This window comes from Lissotriton vulgaris, chromosome 4_1 (assembly GCF_964263255.1).
Source record: "Lissotriton vulgaris chromosome 4_1, aLisVul1.2, whole genome shotgun sequence".
In the NCBI taxonomy this organism is placed as follows: Eukaryota; Metazoa; Chordata; class Amphibia; order Caudata; family Salamandridae; genus Lissotriton; species Lissotriton vulgaris.
In genome coordinates this window covers 1,379,479,988-1,379,500,698 of record NC_141691.1, presented here as the reverse complement: position 1 = coordinate 1,379,500,698, position 20,711 = coordinate 1,379,479,988, and the positions used below count along the sequence as shown (strand labels likewise).

Below are 20,711 nucleotides of genomic sequence, written 5' to 3'. Positions count from 1 at the left end.
TGGTATTGTGTGCATTATTATTGGTGGCAGTGGGTGACTTGCGTCCTTCACACATGTTTGGTTGCCACATCAACATTCAGCTATTGTGTGGATGAGGGGCCATGCCGGTTTTGGAAAGTCTGCTGTCTTGTTGTGTGCTGCCTCGGTGGCAGTAGGGTGGGGGGCGGCGGTCCGGGGGGAGGTCCTGAGGGTGGTGACAGTGGGTTTTGTGGCCTTCTTGGGGGTCGGAGGTGCATGATCAGTAGCTCTATGACACGTGTTGGTCCTCAGATGTGATTGTGGGCTGGGCTCCTTTTCACACTGTAGGTAGTCATCCTACTTTACACTAGTAAAAGGCAGGTGTTACATTCCTACTGCTAACGCAGCTTATCGCCTGTTTTTGGATCGCACCGCAGATTTGGCTGCCCGTTGTAAATATCGGGAAGTGGTGTTTTTGTGTTATTTTTGCACGGGAACGCCTACTCTGCATATTGTTAGCGTTAGTTGTTGCTCTCATTTGTGGCGATTTTGTTTTTGCTGAAGCTATTGCTGGAAAACTGGCGATATCGGCGGTTTTCACTGGTTGAGAATGGAATGATAATTTAAAATCACTGAAAAAACTATAGTTTTAATGAACATTATAATTAGAAATTAGCATTTAAAAACTCTTTGAAATTCACGGAAAAAACATAGGTTTCAGGGACGTTATAGTTAGTTGGACATTTCACTCGTACAAAACCAGAGAAATCTGAACATTATAGTTAGTAGAGCTAACTATAACTCGCGCCCCCGCAATCCACTGCTGATGATGTCACATATTACATCACTCATGACATGGTCAGTGACATCACTCATGACATAACGGATGACATCTCAAATGACATCAGTGATGCGCCCTAGGAGAGCACTGGGTGATATGCCTCAGAGAAGCAGTAGATGATGTGACTCAGACATGGACAGTGTGAAGTGTAACAGGGAGAACTGGGTGATGTGCCTCATGTGAGCAATGGATGCTGAATAATGTGCCGTAAAGCGAGAATAAGCCATGTGAAATTTCAGGACACAAAGTGATGAGTGGCATGGGGCACATCATGATATAAAAAGAGGAAACATGTTTATGTGCACTATATAATGAGTAGTATCTGTATTATTTAGGCAGCAGCATTTTGCATGCTGTGATTTTTAAAGCTATAGTTTTTGAAACAACTAGTGTCACGTTATCAGGATAAGCCTGGCTAGAAACACTACCATTTTACAAGCTCGCGTTTCTAAAGTTGCCTTCTCTTTTACACTCAATGGCTTTTGACATAAATTTGCATGCATGACCATGCAGGATAACATTCTCTAAATCTGCATTGCTTACATTACCACTTCGTAGTCACACTACCATGAAACCGAGAACATTCAGTACAAGAGATGAAGTTCACTGAGCACATATTATTTATGTTATTTCTGCCTGACAGGAGTTACGAAGAAGTCACATGGGTTCCATTGTAATAAATACACAATCACTTCATTGTTGAGGGATAGGAGCACTGAGCTGATACTGCAAGGTCACTTCATGTTGGAACCCCAACACGAGGGATGTCCAGCTCTACACCAAGACAGGCAGCCTGATGACACTTACCCACAGGTAATGAGGAGTTAGATCACCTGGGCGGGGATTTGGCAGATCACCTACCCTAGGCAAGACTAGGTTAGGGAGCGCTAGGTAGGAGTACAACTCTCCACAGAGAAGGAGGTACAAGCTGCAGGACACTAACTAGTGCTTGCATTACACTCTAGATACAAAGGGCCCAATATGTTTAGTCATTGCAAAGGTATGTATTAAATTTTAAAAGGCTAACTGAATCTTGTTGCTATCGGGAAGTGCAAGGACTGACTCTGATCATTTCAGTGAAGGCTTTATTTCATGCCCACCAGTGTCAAATCAATGAAAACTGCAAATTTCATCTTAGAAATAATACTGTCAATATGCAAAACTGTATTCCTGGAAATTCCACCTATCACAAAGCCAGCATTTCCTCTTCTCTCATCACAGTATAATGCATTTATAGGCTTCTACTAAAGGAGTCACAAAGCCAAACCTAAAAATGGTAAATTGGATTTGCACACTAACCCCAATCATAAACAGGAAAGTTTTCAGGCAAGGAACAAACAGTTGGTTTACTGTTTGGTGAACTCGGAGCTTTCAGAGAAGAAATGATGAGATGTTTGTTATTCCAACAAAAGAGGTAACTAAGTTATACACAGTCACCTGTCCCTGGAGCATTAAATGAAAATCCTCAACAGGTTTACTGCGTGCACTGTGTATAACCTTGAAATCTATCAATCTCACAAATCTGAACAGAATATCAAACCTCAGAGGAAATTAAGCCTCAAGTCCAATGTCTATAATATAAAATTTACAATTGGCTGAATATGAGGCGCCAGCCTCAATAAAGTGGTATGCTACTTTGAAAACAGGGATAAACTTTATTTCCCTTGAAATGATGTCCAAGCAAAATTGTCCCTGACCAAAACCCATCAAACTAAGCACCGCCCACAAACTATGTATTTTCAAAATCAAGCCCCAATTGTCACACATGACTATTACTTTTTGTTGGGATGCCACATCCCAGTCATGACTTAATGGCCCATAGATGCTGCCTAAAGTCAGGGGATTTTGAAGGTGAGTGTTCCAGGGTTCTCGGTTTCCAACCAGTCGCAGCTGCTGCCAATACGCAGTGGCGGGGCGGCAGGGCAGCAGCAGCAACAGTGGCGGGAGAGGGTTAATAAAAAAAAACGTACCTAATGCTGCCAGCCGTCCCGTGCCTCACTGCTCCATTGCTCTCCTGCTGATTCTGGCAGTCCCTGGGAAAGACTCCCCATCCAATCCAGATGCTGCTTTCATGCTATGAGAGCAACGCTGGGATTGGCCTGAGCAGGCTGGTTTGACGCTCGCTCAGGCACAGGGAGTCTGTACTGTTTCTCCACCGAATGTAGAATACAGCTGGGTTGGAAAAATCTAAGTGCGCATGTCTGTTTTGCCAGCCTAGGACGGCCGGCCAAACTTATAAGTGCCCATCACTCCTCGCCATCTACCATGGCCCTGTCACTCCCTACACACGCATGGCTCAGCTAGCACCTGAAAAAAAATGATAATAAAATATTATTATATTGTTCAGCTGCTGGCTCTGAGCCAGGGGGGGGGCGATACTCTTCTGCCATTGTGTTGGAGCCATCGCTGCTTCCAACACCCTCCTCCCCAGAAGATAACTAGTTCTGAGGCATCAAACTTGGAGAAGCAGAGTTCCTAGTCCTCCTCCATGACATTAGTCTCAATGTTAAAGCTGGAATATATTCTCAAATATGTCCCCAACTTGGTGTCTGTATGTCTGGCCACTTCTGTCATGCAGATGGCTGGCTGTCCTCCACATGCCAGCTCAGAGCCAAGAAGCAGCTGTTAAATAATTTTGGTCCTTTCTCTAAGCTTACAATGCCATTTTCTGGGACAAAAAGTAATTTTACAATGCACTTACTGTCCTTATGTGTGCAGCATGGCTTTTATATGTTTCAATGATTAATCAATCAATCACTCAATCAATCAGGGAATTGTGAAGCGCGCCACTTACCCATGAGGGTCTCAAGGCGCTGGGGAGCCAAATAGCCAGGTCTTGAGGCTCTTTTTGAAGGTGTGAAGAGTGGAGGAGCGTCTGATGTTGATTGGGAGCTCGTTCCAGGTCTTTGCCCCAATGTAGGAGAAGGGTTTTCTACACGCTCTTGTTCTGCAGGTGCGCTGGGTTTCAGCGAGGTCGGCGGAGCAGAGGTTTCTCTTGGGTACGTGGAAGGAGACTCAGTCGTTGAGGTATTTGGGTCCGGCGTTGTGGAGGGATTTGTAGGCGTCAGTGAATAGCTTGAATGTTACTCTCTTCTTGATGGGGAGCCAGTGGAGGTCTCGCAGGTGTTGGGTGATGTGTTCATGCCGGGGGTTGCCGAGGACGAGTCTGGCTGCGGTGTTCTGGATGGTCTGGAGTTTGCTTAGCAGGGATTTGTTGAATCCAGTGTAGAGGGCATTTCGGTAGTCTAGTCTGCTAGTTATAAGTGCATGGATGACGGTCTTTCTGGATTCAGGGGTGATCCATTTGAAGGTCTTGCAAAGGATGCAGAGGGTGTTGAAGCAAGTGGACGCGACAGCGTTGATCTGGCGGTTCATGGTGAGGGAGGAGTCGAGTATGATGCTGAGGTTCCGGGCATGGTCCGTGCGGGTAGGTGGTTGCCGAGGGCCACCAAGTGTAGTCCCAAGCTGAGGGGGTGTGCCTGAGGATGAGGACTTCTGTCTTCTCTGAGTTGACCTTCAGACAGCTGCTGCTCATCTAGAATGCGCTGTCTGTCATGCCTTCCTGGAAGCTGAGTCTGGTTGCGTCGGGTTCCTTCATGAGGGAGAGGATGAGCATGGTGTTGTTGGCGTAGGATACTATGCTGAGTCCATGCTGTCTGACGATAGCGGCGAGAGGGGCCATGTAGATGTTGAAGAGCGTGGGACTGAGAGATGATCCTTGAGGAACTCTGCAGATGATCGCTGTGGGTTCTGAGAGGAAGGGTGGGAGTCTGATTCTTTGTGTTCTGCCGGGGAGGAAGGAGCAGAGCCAATGGAGGGCGTCGTGGAGTCAGACAGTGAGGGTGCGGTGGGAGACGTGTCGAAGGCTGCGGAGAGGTCTAGAAGGATGAGGGCCACGGTGTGGCCTTGGTCGAGGAGCATTGGGATGTAATCTGTGGCGGGGAGGAAGGAGGTCTCGGTGCTGTGGTTGCTGAGGAATCCAGATGCGGAAGGGTCAAGGATGGCATTCTCCTCGATGAAGCTGGTCAGCTGGGCGTTGACCATCTTCTCAGTGACTTTGGCCGCGAAGGGAAGGAGAGATATGGGTCTGAAGTTTTTCAGGTCCGTCGGGTCTGCAGAGGGTTTCTTGAGGAGGGGCTTGACTTCTCAACACCGCCACCTTCCCGGAGAGCTGGAAGCACGCCGAACTCAGCGCCCTCCTCAAGAAACCATCGGCAGACCCCACCGACCTCAAGAACTACCGCCCCATCTTGCTGCTCCCGTTCCCTGCCAAAGTCATCAAGAAGATCGTCAACAGACAGCTGGCCGCCTTCCTCGAGACGAACGGATCCCTCGACCACTCACAGTCCGGATTCCGAGCCAATCACAGCACCGAGACCGCCCTCAATGAAGCCACTGACGACATCCGAACCCTGCTTGACAACGGGGAAACAGCTGCCCTGATCCTCCTGGACCTCTCCACAGCGTTCGATACTGTCTGCCACCGCAACCCAGTACACCGCCTCAGCAACGTCGGAATCCAAGAGAACGCACTGGAGTGGATCATCTCGTTCCTCACCGGAAGAACCCAGAGAGTCCGCCTCCCCCCGTTCAGATCCGAGGCCACCGAAGTCATCTGTGGCGTACCACAGGGATCATCCCTCAGCCCCACCCTCTTCAACGTGTACATGAGCCCCCTCGCAACCATCGCACGCCAACACAGCCTCAACATCATCTCCTACGCCGATGACACCCAGCTGATCCTCTCCCTCACCAACGACCCCGCCACCGTCAGAACAAACCTACACGAAGGGATGAAAGAAGTAGCCGAATGGATGAAGAACAGCCGCTTGAAACTGAACTCAGACAAGACGGATGTCCTCATCCTTGGATCATCACCATCTGCCTGGGACGACTCCTGGTGGCCACCGGCCATAGGCAGCGCACCCAAACCAACGGACCACGCACGCAACCTGGGCTTCATCCTGGACTCCTCCCTGTTGATGACCAAACAAGTCAACGCCGTCTCGTCTACATGCTTCAACATCCTACGCATGCTCCGTAAGATCTTCCGATGGATCCCCACCGAGACCAGGAAGACGGTCACCCAGGCACTCGTCACCAGCTGACTAGACTACGGAAACACCCTCTACACCGGAACCACAGCCAAACTGCAGAAAAGACTCCAACACATCCAGAACAACTCCGCACGACTCATCCTGGACATCCCCCGCCACAATCACATCTCCGGACCCCAGAGAGACCTGCACTGGTTCCCCGTTAGCAAAAGAATCACATTCTGCCTCCTCACCCACGCACACAAAGCCTTCCACGACGCAGGCCTCAGGTACCTCAACAGCCGCCTGACCTTCTACACTCCCACCCGCCAACTACGTTCAACCAGCCACGCCCTCGCTGCCGTTCCACGCATCCGAAGAGCCACCATGGGAGGAAGATCCTTCTCCTACCTGGCAGGCAAGACCTGGAATTCCCTCCCCATCCACCTCCGTCTTACCCAAGACCACCTCTCCTTCAGGAAGCAACTCAAGACCTGGCTGTTCGAGCAGTAGCGGACCCCCCCCAAGCGCCTTGAGACCCTCCGGGTGAGTAGCGCGCTATACAAATTTCTTGATTGATTGTGTGTTTCCAGTCATTGGGGAAGGTGCCGGATTGGAAGGTGGCTTTGATGGTGCATTGTAGCACGGGTGCTATGGCGGCGGGGGCTCTTTGGAAGATGTGCAGCAGGCAGGGGTCCGTGGGGGATCCTGAGTAGGTGCTCTTCATGGTCGTGGTGGTATCTTCAGGGGTAACCGGGGTCCAGGCGGCGATGGAAGGCTGGTTGTCTTTGCTGGAGGAAGGAGTGGTTTCTGAAGTCTGTTTGCTGAAGTTGTTGTGGAGGGCCTTGATTTTAAGATGGAAGTAGGAGCCAAGCTTGTTGCAGAAGTCCTGAGAAGGCATGACGTCCGTGGCTTCGCTGGGGGGATTGGTGAATCCCTGGATGGAGAGTTCCTTTGAGTTGCTGGAGTTAGTGAGGATTTTGTTCCGTATGAAGGTACTTTTCGTGGATCTGAGTTGGTGGTATTCTGTCATGGAGTTCTTGTAGGTGGTCTGGTTTTTGATGGTTTTGCTGTTCCTCCATGCTTCTCAAAACATATGCAGGTGCGTCTGGATTCTCGGAGGTTGGTGGTGAACCAGATGGCCTTCATGGGGTGCTGTCTGTCGGGTTGCGGAGAGGGGCTAGCTTGTCTGAGCAGTTGGTGATCCACCGGTGTGGTTCTTTGGCTGCAGAGTTGGCATCCATCGAGGCGGAAGTGGGATCGTGGTTGAGGGTGGAGTTGAGGTGCTCCTCTGTGAACTTGCTCCAGTTCCTTCGCAGTGGATGTGGTGTAGGTTTGTGAGTGGTGGCTATCAAAAGAAAAGTGTACGCCAGTGGTGGTTCGTCCAGGGGTTTGGGTGGTGTGGCTGAAGTGGATGTTGTTCCCTCCTGCGAAGGTAGGGTCGAGTTTGTGTCCTGCCGTGTGGGTGGGGGTGGAGACGAGCTGTTTCAGTCTGAGGTTGGCTAGTTTGTCCAGGAGTGTGGCAGAGTTGGGGTCGCTGAGATTGTCAAGGTGGAAGTTGAGGTCCCTGTGCGTTCTGGAGAAAACAGAATTATGCAGCAGTGGAGAACTGTTTAAGGAGGTAGGACTGACAAAATTATGCGGCAAAGGAAAGGCAAATTACACAGCAATGATGGGCAAATTATGCATGATTAATCAAATAAGAGACAAAAGAAATATGTGTGCAACCACTATGCAGGAAATGTCCAATAACAGAAGCTCATTTTCTCAAAGTATCTTCTGTATGAATAAGATATGATAATGAACAAAAAACAAGACCCTCCAACAAATTTGTGCCGCCTAATTCTCTAGAAGACAGTAATCAGTTGGTAAAACCACAAACACCGATGGGGAAGGCATAAAATAAATTGACTGTGAATGAACCACTGGTGGTCATTGGCCAAACAGCTCTGAAGAAGTTGAGTCAAAATAAACTAATCTTCTTCAGCACAGCAGTACTGTACCGAAGGCTAGAGTCTGAGGAATGTGTGAGTTTTGTTGCAGGAAACCTACTTGATAACCCATTGTCACCTAAAAGGCTTAATAAGCTTTCAGCAAACCAACTGGTGCTTCACTTAAGAGACACTCAAAGAGACACTCAAAAGGTGGAGTAATGATTTGGCTATTTGTAACACTTGAAAAAGAGCGTGCAAGTTGCGAATCATTATGTTCATGTTCCTCATGAGTTATGGACGGCATGAACTACTAATGCTGCTTTTGCACAGATCTCTCCATCAACCGGTGGCATTCCATATTTTCTAACTCTGTGGATACACACAGAGAAAGTTACCCCTGTGTCTGCAAACTGGTGATTTTAGTGACAAATTTAATTCAATGTGGGGTCTGATGAAACTCACAGCAAAATAGACCGCCATGGGTGTTACACCTGAGAGCCTTTGGTGTGGTCTTCCCCCAAACTATTTGTCTTCTCCCTTCCTTTTCCCTGAAATGTGTTTTTGTTGGCCTTAGGAGTCTGTGCACTTTACCTCTGCTTAACAGTGTCAGCTGCGGCCGGCACCGATCGCCACTCCTTCTGGTCGCGTCTCTCCTCCTTCCGCTGACAGGAACCGGAAGCAGTCTGGAAGCACCCAGGCTCCCCTGAGCCGATCACAACGCTGCAATGCAGCGTTGTGATTGGTCTGAGTGCCATGGCTCGGCACTCAGACTGAGCATGTTATGGTTGGCCCAAGAGGGCCGGCTAAACTTTCATGTGCACTAAGAAGTGGGGTAAACCACTCCTCGGCTGTTCTGCAGGCCCCACCCGCCTCGCCTCACAGGCTGCCGTGCACGAAAAACTGCTGGGAAAAAATAATGGAATGACGCTCCTCCGCCTTAGCGGAGGAGTCGCCACTGACCAGTGTTAAGGTGCTTGTGCTTTACTCCTTTAAACATGGTAACATTTGCTTACAACCAATCGGCACATTTACTTTACTTATAAGTCCATATTAAAGTGTTATTACATGTCCCTCGTCGTGTAAATTTAATGTTACTAGTAGGCCTGCTGCACCTAGTATGCCTCTCACTTAAGCAGCCCTTTCAAACATGTCCCGGGCCAGCTATTGCCCCCTGTGTGCAGTTCTAAACTGCCAATTGAATCTCCACAGAACACGATTCTTCATGCTACAGAGGCTGCCAGTGACAACTAGTGTTGGACAGGCCTCGTGCACGGGCCGCTCCCTCCCCGCATGATAGGGTCCGAGCACCGGCTCTCCCGGTGTCACCAGAAGAACCATCCCGGCAACCCCCAGAAGCAACCCGCACCCCGTCCCCCACGGGACGCCTGCTCCCGAACATCCCAGCATCGGCTGACCCGGGCCTCCGTCAGCACCATTGCCCGGCCGCCATCTTGGACACTGCACCACGAGGCCGCGTGGCCTCAGCTCGACCCCAACCCTGGGCCTGGCCAGGCCCCGACATCGAGGCACCACCATCCACCCAGGAGGTGAACGGACCACTTGGCAGGTCAATGGGAGAGAGGAGTGTCGATGGCTCTCCCCCGCCAGGTGCCGATCGCCCCCAGCCTCCCCGGGCGCTGGCTCCACCCCCCTGCTGGGTGTCTGGACTCCCTCATCCCGGACCTCCCGACCTCCAAGCGCGAGGGTCCGGACATCAAAGGAGGCCAGACCTATAACTGGGGCAGCTCCAGAGCAGGAAGGCAGTTGTATCCTGGAGTCGAGAGACACCTTGAAGAACTCATCCTTGACGGACTGCTGGCGCTGCCGCAGCCCTGCCTTGTGAACCATCGTTCTGCCTGCTGGCGCTGCCGCGGCCCTCTGCAACCTACACCTTCGTCGGGACCTGCTGTCGCTGCCGCGGCCCTCTGCAACCAACACCTTCATCGGGACCTGCTGGCGCTGCCGCGGCCCTCTGCAACCTACATCCTCGTCGGGACCTGCTGGCGCTGCTGCGGCCCTCTGCAACCTACATCTTCGTCGGGACCTGCTGGCGCTGCCGCGGCCCATCCTTGTGAACCATCGCCCTTGCCGGCTGGCGCTGCCGCGGCCCTTCTCAAGTGAGACTTATCATCCGAGCCTGCTGGCGCTGCCGCGGCCCGACCTTCCAGAACTCCGAGCTCGAGGATTGAGAGCTATTCATCGTACCACCCGTACCAGACTGGTACCAAGACTGTCCTGCTACCCTTTTCCCTCAGAGACTAGAATTGAGAGGACCCTCGTGTCCCGATCTCACTGTATCGCTGATAACCGTGCTTCAAGAATCTTATATAAAGAGTGTTGACCTCATCCTTGTGTGGTGTCCATCTGTGGGGGGGAAGTTACTTGTCTGTACGATCGCTGGAGACGGCCCTCTCCGGAGGCCTCTCCCCTTGTCCTCGGCCGACCCTCCAGGTCCCCGTCTAACAACTAGCAATGCAAGATCTGCACGATAGCTCACAGTGACTTCCAATGCAAAGCTTCAGCAATGATCGTCTGAGATGCTTTACCGGATCTTTCCACTACAGCGACGACTGTCCATGGCACCCAGCTGGTCTTTGCACTACAGCGACGATCGTCCGTAATGCCTTCCTAGCTCCTCATTGCCTCCTTCACTACGATCTGGACTCTTCGTGCCAGACTTTGAGAAGATAACTTTTGCAGATGGACTAACCTGGTCCCTGTATTCGGTCTGCGGTCCTTTTCAGTTGACCTGAACTTGTGAATTACCTCGTGTCTAGCAAGACCAGATGACCGAAAGTGACACTTTGTGCTTTTAGGCACTATACTTACCTAAAACTTTAAAATTGAATATCTCTGTGCCTATTGTTGGATTTATGTCGTTCTGGTATCAGTTTATTTTTCACGTTACTTTATTTTTCTAAGATGGTGTGTGATTTTTCTTGTGTTGTGTTTTCACTTTATGATGGTTTGTGTGCTGCATAAATACTTAACACAGTGCCTCTAAGATAAGCCTGGCTGGTTTTGTGCTAAGCTACCAGTGGGTTAAGCACAGGTTTAGTGACTTTTGTGGTTCACACACAGGGATTATGATTGTTGCTTGAGAAGTGGCTTCTTACCCCTCAAAGAATAACTCAATTTCTACAAGGGGGATTATGGAAATGCCAAAAAGATGATGATCACATAGACAGCAAGGTGCAGGCCGTGACACATTTTGCCGCTAGAAATACCTTTGTGATTTTCTGAGATTTCACCCAGCCAGAGGCACCTTTGTAGCAAGATGATCATGTTGTAGTGCTGTATATCTTAGATTGTCTGTTAAATGTAATCAAACTCTTCTGCAAGATAGTGGCATTCAACATGCTCTCTGTGCAATTAGTGATTATAACCCACAATGTTTTATTTCTCTTGTCCCCATCGGCAATTGTTATTTCTGTAGGTCTAATTATTCTCAGAGGACAACAAGTTTGTAGCGATGGCAGGAGACTTAAATGAACAACAGTCAGTGGCAGCTGTTATGAAATAAAAGTGGTGGCACAGTGCGGGGGCAGCATGGAGAAGAAAAATAAGAAAAACTAAAATATTACTTACCTGCTGGCCACCGCCTTGGTGCTCTTCTGCTCCTCTCAACTCCCAGCCATCCATGCAAGGCTCCCAGACTCTCCTACGCCAATCCAGACGCTCCTCTCATGCTGGTAATACCCAGCATGAGAGAAGCATTGTGATTGGTCTGAGCCTTCAAGTTTGACGCTCAATTAGTCCCTGGGAATCTGTGCCTGCTCTCCACCTGGCTGTGCAGCACAGTTCGGTTTGAGAGATCTAAGTGCAGATGCCAGTTTAGCCATCCTAAGACAGCTGGCCAAACCGACATGCGCACTTGCAGCAGTGCCCACCACTCCTCCTCCCTGCTGCTGTCCATTAGCATGGCCTGGCACCACACACCCCGCTTTAGAATCGTCTCTGGAAGGAACAATAAAATTATAATAAGTGGTTTTATTATCATTTTATTTTTCATGTTTTCACTGCTGAGAGAGCAGTGGGACGGCGTTCCTCGGCCTTAAGGGAGGAGCTGCCACTGGCAACAGTGATCAGGCACTGGTCACTGAAATACCTGTGAGAATATCCAAGGTTTGTGTTATTACGTGTTTGGATGAGATCACTGAGCTCGAACACATGTAAAAGGAAAGTTGTATGGGCCTAACCACACCACCAACACAATATCCAGTGTAGTTTATTAACTACCATTATATCGTTAAGGTAAGTATATATAGATAAGTTTAAATTTACTATACTTCACTCGACATAAACATACGATGAAGAGGTATATCATTAAGGTACAGAGATGTGGAGACACAAATAGTACTATACTTAACTATATATATATGCCTAACTTGATGATATAGTGGTAGTTGATATTCCAGAGAATTTTGCAGGCTGATACCTTGCACTCAACACTTTGCTAGAAGACCAAGGAAAGAAGGAGCTGGTTGATTTAGGACAACCCTCTCACTCCAGTAGGACGTAAACTGTGAGATGCCCACAAGGCTCAACTTCAAAGCATCATATTTTAACAATCATTGGCAGTCGCTTACTGCTTTAGTCATGAAATATAATCTGAATTATTATAGATGCATGTGGAGGATGCTCAGTAGGTGAATTGGACCGAGAGGAGATGAGATAGCATGTTGGCTTTGAATTGGTTCAAGATAGAGATTGATTACCCCCGGTGGGCTTTTGGAAGTTAGTGGGTTGCTCTATATCTTTCCAGTGGCCTCAGTCGACAATGATGTTGTTTGAGCACGCACTGATCTTAAGCTGCGAGTGCCGGGCAGTGCTTAGTAGTAATGCAGTGTGGAGATGTGTGAGGTTTATAGAATCTGGAAGTGTAAGGTAAGCATGAGTAAAGTGATTATCTGGGTTCTCTGCAAGTGCTTACTTGATATGTAAATGTAAATTGTAAATGTAAATTGATACTTGTATAGCGCACTACTCACCCGCAAGGGTCTCAAGGCGCTTGTACGAATACCGCTGTGGAACCCATCCTGGCTTTCCCTGTGAGGCGTCCACTCCTGGGCACCCCCAAGGTGGAGGCCAGGCATCCTTAGCGTTGTGGGGGCCGTTGTGGAGATTAAGCAAGCTATTGCCCAGAGTTGCAGAGTGGGACTCCATGGTTGGAATAGGCACCGAGGCGAGAATTATCAGGTCCGTGGAATTTTGAGCCCAAGACCCGCCGAGGCGGGGAATTGAACCCTGGTACCGGGCTAGACCTCTGCATCAGGGTCTGCCGCTCTAATCATTGAGCCACACTTCCCCATGCATCCAAAGCCAATGTTTTGAGATACGTCCAGATATATAAAGTTTCGAGAATTCGGTATAACATTCTGTGTATTCATACCCATAACCAATTCACACTTCAGACTCAATAAACCAGAGCTTAAGTACTGAATGTACAGCACCAAGCACAGTGTCCTACACTAAGAAGTTGCCAGGTAAGGCACCTCATGGACAGACCTTTTACACATCTCCTGCACAAACACCACACTTCAAATACTAAACAGGCACAGTAGAGGATGAGCACAGTGGTTAACACAACCTGCACAAAATGTGCAAGGCAACATACACAACTGATAGTTCAATACATAGTGCTTACTGGAGATAATAGAGAGGATGAGTATCAAGAAAGAGAGACAGATCTCCTTTATAAACACAGACACCACAGTAACAGATTCAATTATCCCAAAACACAGTTTTACTAATGAAAGGATTCAGGAACTTTACAAATGTCTACTATTAGGTGTTCACCTTGCCCTCCTGTTTGGCCCAAAGATCCCAGACAGCGTTGAGAACAGCAGCTGTAGCAAGGTGGATTACTCCCTTTTCTGGACCAATCTGTAAGAAGAACATAGGAAATCAAAGCATAGATAAGAATTCACCACACAACACCCATATGTTATATGTGCCTACACAAAAGGGCCTTATGTATGAATGTGTTTTCCTCAGTGAATCTAAGGGGCATATTTACAAAAACATGTTGGAGCACAGCGTTACGCCAAATTTGGCAACGCCACCCTCCGACATTTTTAAAACGCAGGGATGTGCTTTATTCACTAGATCGCCATTTTAAGACCAGGTATTCCCTGGCCTTAGTTTTTTGCGCAGCCCTAGCCTTGTAAATCTGGGCCAGCGTCAAAAAGCAATGGGTGTTGCAGTAGAATGCCCACTGCAACACCCACTAGCCGCCCCTTTGCCGCAGAAGAGGCATATTTACAAGCTGGCATTTAGCCACGTGAAGTGAAATATGGGGAATGTCGCTATGCCACCGGAGCGTCATAAAAAGTGACGCTCCGGCGGCATTAAGGGCTTGTAAATATACCTTAAAGTTTCAGAAAGAGTGGCTGTTTCCAGACCAGCAATATAGTAAAGACCACTGTCAATCAGATCTTCTACTGCTACTCACAGTTAATACACAGCCCTTGCTTGTGACCCACAGGAAATTCTAAAACCTCGCTGCAACCACTCGTGCTGTCACAAAGCCTACAATTCAGCAGCAGTGCCCAATCATTTAAAATCCAAGGCATGTTTAACACAGATCACTTTTAGGTTGCTTGGACTACTGAACAATCCTTTTGGCCTCTGAAATAGTGCTTTTACCCTGGGTCTGCAATCTTAAGCGCTACTGATGAACATGGAACTGTGTTATTCTCTTAAGGATTTTGTTGCTCCACAAATGGACTTGGGCAACATGTAAAATCAAATAACATTTCAGAGTTAAATGTATAGGACAAAAGGTTTCACAATAAAGGCTGACAAATATAATGAAAACCATGAAGGTTAATAAGAGTTTAAAGGGATTGCAGGAAACAAAATAAGTGGCAAAGAGTCAGTCAGTTAGTCATTTGTCATACAAAAGCATGAAGCTGAGAATAAAAATCCTGAAATAACAGAACAGCATTTAATACAACTCAATCAATTGTTCTGAAATCTGATATCACCGCAGAGTGTCTTCTTCTAAGGATCAGAGGAAAGCGAACTCAACACCCTCTATGAAATACCCACTTTAAATAGGGTAAAATTCATTATGGCATATACATTTTGGTGTGAACATGCAAAGACTCAAAAATCCCACCCAATCATAGTACAGAAAGAATGATTCAGTTTAAAATCATAATTCTCAGCACTGTCGCACAGACTTTTACAGTACGATTCCATCATCGGAGCTCCTGTGACACCATATTCATACAAAAATTCTGCTACGAGTCAAGGTAAAGTTCTGATCAGAATTATAATGTGGTACCAACAGGTGAGGCCTTGAGAAAGCAATCACTTTGCTAACACAACATGAGAAAGAATCTTGAGAACGAAGCATTATGTTGTACATGTGAAAATGACATTGTGTTTCAACACATTATTTACAAACTAACAATTGTGTGCTGAGTGCACGGTAGGGAAAGGAAAGAAATATGGCTACGGGCAAGAATAAGAGGTGACAAGCAGCAACAATCATTTTGAAATTGAGGCCTCCATTATCAAGGTTAACAATGAACTCTTTTCACAGCAGAATATCTCAAATTCATTATGTTAATCAAACCATGCTAATACAATCATATGTTTTTTTAAAACCACTGCACCTCCTCCTTTGGATTGGTCTCAAATTCAGCAAATGTTCCCTCTGGCATGCTGTTCAAAAGAACCATTATTGCTAGGGTGAATTACATATCTCGCACTTACCTTTCTAAAGAGCTCACTAGCATGCCATTCATTCTATTTAACGTCCTTGTATTTTAGACAAAAAGCTAAGCTATCCTTTTAGCTTTGTTGCTGGTAAAATGTGCCTGTGCTACAAATCAACAGAAGAACATTACCACTGCAACCCGTTTTAACACCAATATCATCAAGCTTTGTCTCGCTACGCGAAAACATCCATCAAAGCACTAATAATTAGCAAATTAACTAATGCTGAAAACTACTCATAGCGCTTATCAGCCATATGACACATTTTTGTGTACTATAGCCTTATAGCCCGCCGTAGAGGGCTATACCGGCTATTAAAGGCCCTCTCCAGCGTTAAAGGACCCGAGCCGAAGGCGAGGGCCTTTAACAAGGGAGAGGGACTTTAATAGCGGTATAGCCCATCTACGAAGGGCTATAAGGCTATTAGAACATTCTGTCACTAGAGGACAGAATGTTCTAACAAAAAAACAAAGCCTTTTGGGAGTGTGAGGGGATTGGAATCCCCTCAGGCTCCCTGAAGCCTTTGTTCACAGCCAGAGCTGTGAACAAAGAAACATTGGAATGTTGGAGCTCCAGTCTTATACCAGCCATTATAAGCCCAGAGCACTCCATTGTTTGCAATGCAGCTCCCAACATTCCAATGTTCTAACAGTTCTTAAATTCTCATTGGGCAATGTTTCCACCTTGCTCTGAACTAGAACCAGAGCCACATTCAAAGTACTAACACCAGTCATCGAAGTGATCCAAATTTCTGCGCCTTCCCGATTACTCGCAAATACTTTCAGTCACTACATTCCTCACCCTCTCATACACTCTCAAATCCATGAATGATAAGTCAATGTGATCCTTGTCCTTACTTATTCAGCCTCTCTCCTTTGACCTCTCCATTGGAATACTCCAACATGGCACCTAAAAGGGTCACCACCTCTATTTACACCTTGAAATTGTTCCTCCTCCAGATGATGGGCCAATATGCTCCTAGGCCGCCAGATTTCGAGAATGTAGTTCTAGAACCCATTGAGCTGTCCCTAACTGTTTCCTCTTTTACTGCGGCTTACTGTCAGACTCCTACAGACCAAGCCTCAACTACACCTAATGGATTCTGTACTTAGGTTACCTTTCTTCTTCTAATGCACCTTGTACAGTTTCTAGTACAATACATATTTGAAAGCGTTTCCTTCTTTCTATAATCCTGCCCTTAATGTGTTCGCACTTTAAAAATCTCAAGTTGGGGGGAGGAGCTTCGCGGGCAACCAAGATGGCCGCGTAAGCTCGGAGCTCCGCGGACCCTCCGACCCTCCGCAAATATCCTGTTGGAAATCCTGATCCACGTTAGTGGATTCTATTTGGTGAACGGTCACAGACGCGGGAGCTGCTTTCCGCTTTTAAATTGGTGGTTCCTAGGCGAAGTTACGTCGAGCTGAACTCCGTGCCAGGGATGCGCCATTGTCTCCTGGGTGGCTGCTGCCTTCACCGACGCTCCGCATGATTGGAATGCGAAGCGGATGCTTATGGTCCCTGCTGGCGAAGTGCTCGTAACTGCGGAGTTGCCTACTATCGGCCTGGTCTGCTTATTGACTCTGCCTTTACTCTGTTCATTTGGTTCTTGGCTTGGGCGGTGTAGCCCTTTGTCCTCACTGGACCCATCATAGCGGGCAGAGGGGACCCCGACAAGACATCGAACAAAGGTGTCCGTGGAAAGACTCAGACGCAACTGAACAGAATTGATCGGTATGCTCAGCCACGGACCTCACCCACGGCGGGGGCCTCATCTAAAGACCTTCCTCGAGCGAGCTCGCCCGAAGGATCTGAGCCTACCCTGTGCGACGTTATGGGGCCATCGCGGGCATTCGGTCCGAAATGCAAAAACAGCATGAGGTCTTGACTCACAAGGTGGACACTCTGGCTGTGGACCTCACTCTGATCAGGGCCGACTTGGGTAAGACTAACGATCGTGTGAAATCACTTTATATCAAGACCTCTAGCCTAACTATCAACGTTTCGGACCTGCAGACGGAGGTCCGGACTTTGCGACTGGCTACCGATCAATTTTCCAGAAGGCTGGAGGACTTTGAAGGACGTGCCAGGCGGCAGAATGTCCGTATTATTGGTGTTCCGGAAGGTGCGGAGGAAGCAGCAGTGGACCTTTTTGTGGAAGATCTAGTGCAGACGCATCTAGCACCTTCTGGCCTGAGCAATTTCTTCTCCGTGGAGCGTGCTCATCGGGTTCCGGGCGGCCCGCCAAAGTCGGGTGTGGCGCCTAGACCCATCATCGCACGGCTCCTCAACTTTAGGGACCGGGACGCGATCCTTCAGGCGTCTAGGAGGCATGGACCGCTTAAGTACCAGAACTCTGAAGTGCACTTTTATCCGGATTTCACCAGGGCTGTTCAGAGGCAGCGTCAGAGTTTCGCAGGTGCGAAACGGCGCCTGAGGGACATGGGCTTTAAATACTCGATGCTGTTCCCTGCCAAACTTCGGATTGAGCACGAGGGCCGTGCTCTGTTCTTCGATGTGCCAGAAAATGCAAGCGACTGGCTGGACACTCTGCCACAACGCCGGGACGAACACGACGAACATTCTGGAGGTGCAACTGGTGGTTCCGATCACTAGGACTTGGCTTTCCTGAGCGGATTTTGGCGGTTGGTGTCCCTGCTGTATGTGACTGTTGATACCGATGTTGCTTCGATTTTGATAATTCTCCTGTCGTTTAGATGGAGGGTGGCGGGAGGAGTTCGTGGAGATTCCTTACTCCTCTGGGGGCTTTATGTAGACTAGTTTATGAGGCAACAGGCACACTGCTGGTTGGGGGGGCTTTTTAGTCTGATGCAGGGGTGCAGGGTGGGGGGTGGTGATGGGAAAGTTTGTTTGTTTGTTTGTTTTTCTCTCTCTCTATCTCTTAGGCAATGGGTTGTATACACTGCTCAGTTTCATTTGCTGTTGAGGATTGTTGGGGTTGGGTGGGGCAGGCGGCACGATGATGGGGGGTAGGAAACTACGAGTACTCAGTTGGAATGTTAATGGGTTGGGTGACCGTATCAAGAGAGAGGTTGTGATTCAATTGATTAAATGCCACATGCCTGATGTTGTTTTTCTTCAGGAGACGCATCTGGTTGGGAACACGTGCAAAGCACTCAATCGTAAGGGATACAAAATGGTGGCCCACTCGGGGTTCTCTTCGGGATCTCGGGGGGCGGGTGTCCTTGTACGTACGTCCCTTCCGCTTGAGATCGACGTCACCCTGATCGATGAGAGGGGGCGGTACGCCGCAGTGGCGGGACGATGGGAGGGGCGTGCCCTGACATTACTTTCAGTTTACGTTCCCCCGGGCCTACAATCTAGCACTTTCCAAGACCTTGGTGGCGCCATTTTAAGTTTGCCTGCTGGTTTGTTGATTATGGGGGTGATTTCAACTCGGTTTGCTCCGGCTCCTTGGACCGCCATCCGCCTAGAGACCTCCGGGGCTCCCAATTGTGGTTGCCGTCCTTCCTTGAGACCATGGGGCTAGTGGATAGCTGGCGGCTTTTACATCCCACGCTCTGTCATTTTTCCTTCCATTCCGGCGCGCATGGTAGTCTTTCTCGGATAGACTACGTTCTCACATTAGCTGCACATGCGCCTGCCGTTTCTGAGGCCCGGTTTTTGGCGCGGGGCATTTCTGACCATTCCCCGTTGTGGGTCTCATTTGATTTTGACATTGTCTTGTCGGATCGGCCGGTGGCAGTTAATCCATGGTATTTCCGCAATCCCAAAACTCGCACTCTCTTAGCCAAGGCCATCGACCTTTATTTTTCTGAAAATGAGGGTTCCGTTTGTTCGGCCGCGACTTTATGGGAGGCGTTTAAGGCTATTTTGGGGGTGAGGCTTTCGCTCTTATAGCAGAGGACCGTAGAGTCAGGGATGTCGACTTGGTGCGCATCGAGGAGGAGATCATGGACCTTGACTCCCAGCTGGAGACAGAACCCGACCCCGCTCTCCTGCATGACCTTTCCCTCAAACAGTCGGAATACCGTGACCTTGCCACGAATGCTGCCCTAGCTTTGGCTAAGGAACAGCAAGGTCGGATATATGACGTTGGCGACAAGGCTGGGAAGTTGCTGGCCTGGCTGGACAGGAGAGAGATGGCTAGCCGTGTCGTACCCGAGATTATGGGGGATGACGGGGTTGTCGTCTCTGACCCCAGTGCCATTGCCAAGTCCTTCGCTGACTACTTTCGAGCTGTCTACACCTCTATTTCGGACCGATCCGAGGTCGATTCGACTGCGCTTCTCTCAGCCGTTGACCTTCCCTGTCTTTCTGATTAGGAGCGTGACGACTTGGACAGGGACATCTCTGCCGATGAGATCGCCCTTGCGATCCGCTCATTGCGATCGGGCAAGGCACCTGGCCCCAACGGCATCCCGGTTGAGTTATATAAGATCAGGCCGGATGTGGTTTCCCCGCACCTGCGTAGCATGTTTCTGGAAGCGCGAGACATCGGCCTTCTTCCCCTGGACCAGAGGTTGGCCACCATTGTGGTCATCCACAAGGAAGGGAAGCCGAGAGACTTGTGTCGCTCTTATCGTCCCATTTCTCTCCTTAATGCTGAGCCTAAGATTCTCGCCAAGCTACTCGCTAATCGACTGATTGGAGTTATCGGCGACTTAGTGCACCCGGACCAGTCGGGCTTTATTCCTCACCGTAACACTGCCCTTAACTTGCGTAGACTCCACGGTGCCCTGGCCAGGGCCCATACCCTTGAGGAGCCGGCAGTCCTTGCCTCCTTGGACGCCACGATGGCTTTTGACTCTCGAGTGGAGTTACCTCTGGGCGGTGTTGACGAAGCTCGGTTTTGGCCCGGTGTTCGTGGGTTGGGTGAAGCTCCTATATGCCGGCCCACTGGCTAACGTTGCCGTCAATGGCCGCATTTCGGCATCTTTTGCCCTTCATAGAGGCAACAGACAGGGCTGCCCCTTGTCGTCTCTTTTGTTTGCGCTTGCTCTTGAGCCACTCGCGGCCATGTTGCGCACGCACCCTGATCTGCACGGCATAAGCTGGGCCCCTGGTTTCGAGGACAGAGTCTCTCTCTATGCCGACGACATTCTGCTCTACCTCACCTCCCCTTGCAAGTCACTCATTGTGGCATGCGATGTACTCAGACTTTTTGGACGGTACTCTGGCCTCGTTATTAACTGGGCCAAGTCCTCCCTATACGTTCTGAAAGGGGACACACCA

The 20,711-nt window shown here is 49.0% G+C and overlaps 1 protein-coding gene across 3 annotated transcripts in view; it reads right to left on the bottom strand.

The window, feature by feature from the left end:
- Window positions 1-20,711, bottom strand: part of LOC147724011 (mitochondrial enolase superfamily member 1-like) — a 376,214-nt gene that overhangs the window by 230,636 nt on the left and 124,867 nt on the right. For all 3 annotated transcript variants that reach the window (XM_086965612.1, XM_086965614.1, XM_086965613.1), the window contains exon 4: window positions 13,569-13,655. In XM_086965612.1, coding sequence (XP_086821738.1) covers window positions 13,569-13,655 — 87 coding nt within the window. The remainder of the gene's footprint in view (window positions 1-13,568; window positions 13,656-20,711) is intronic.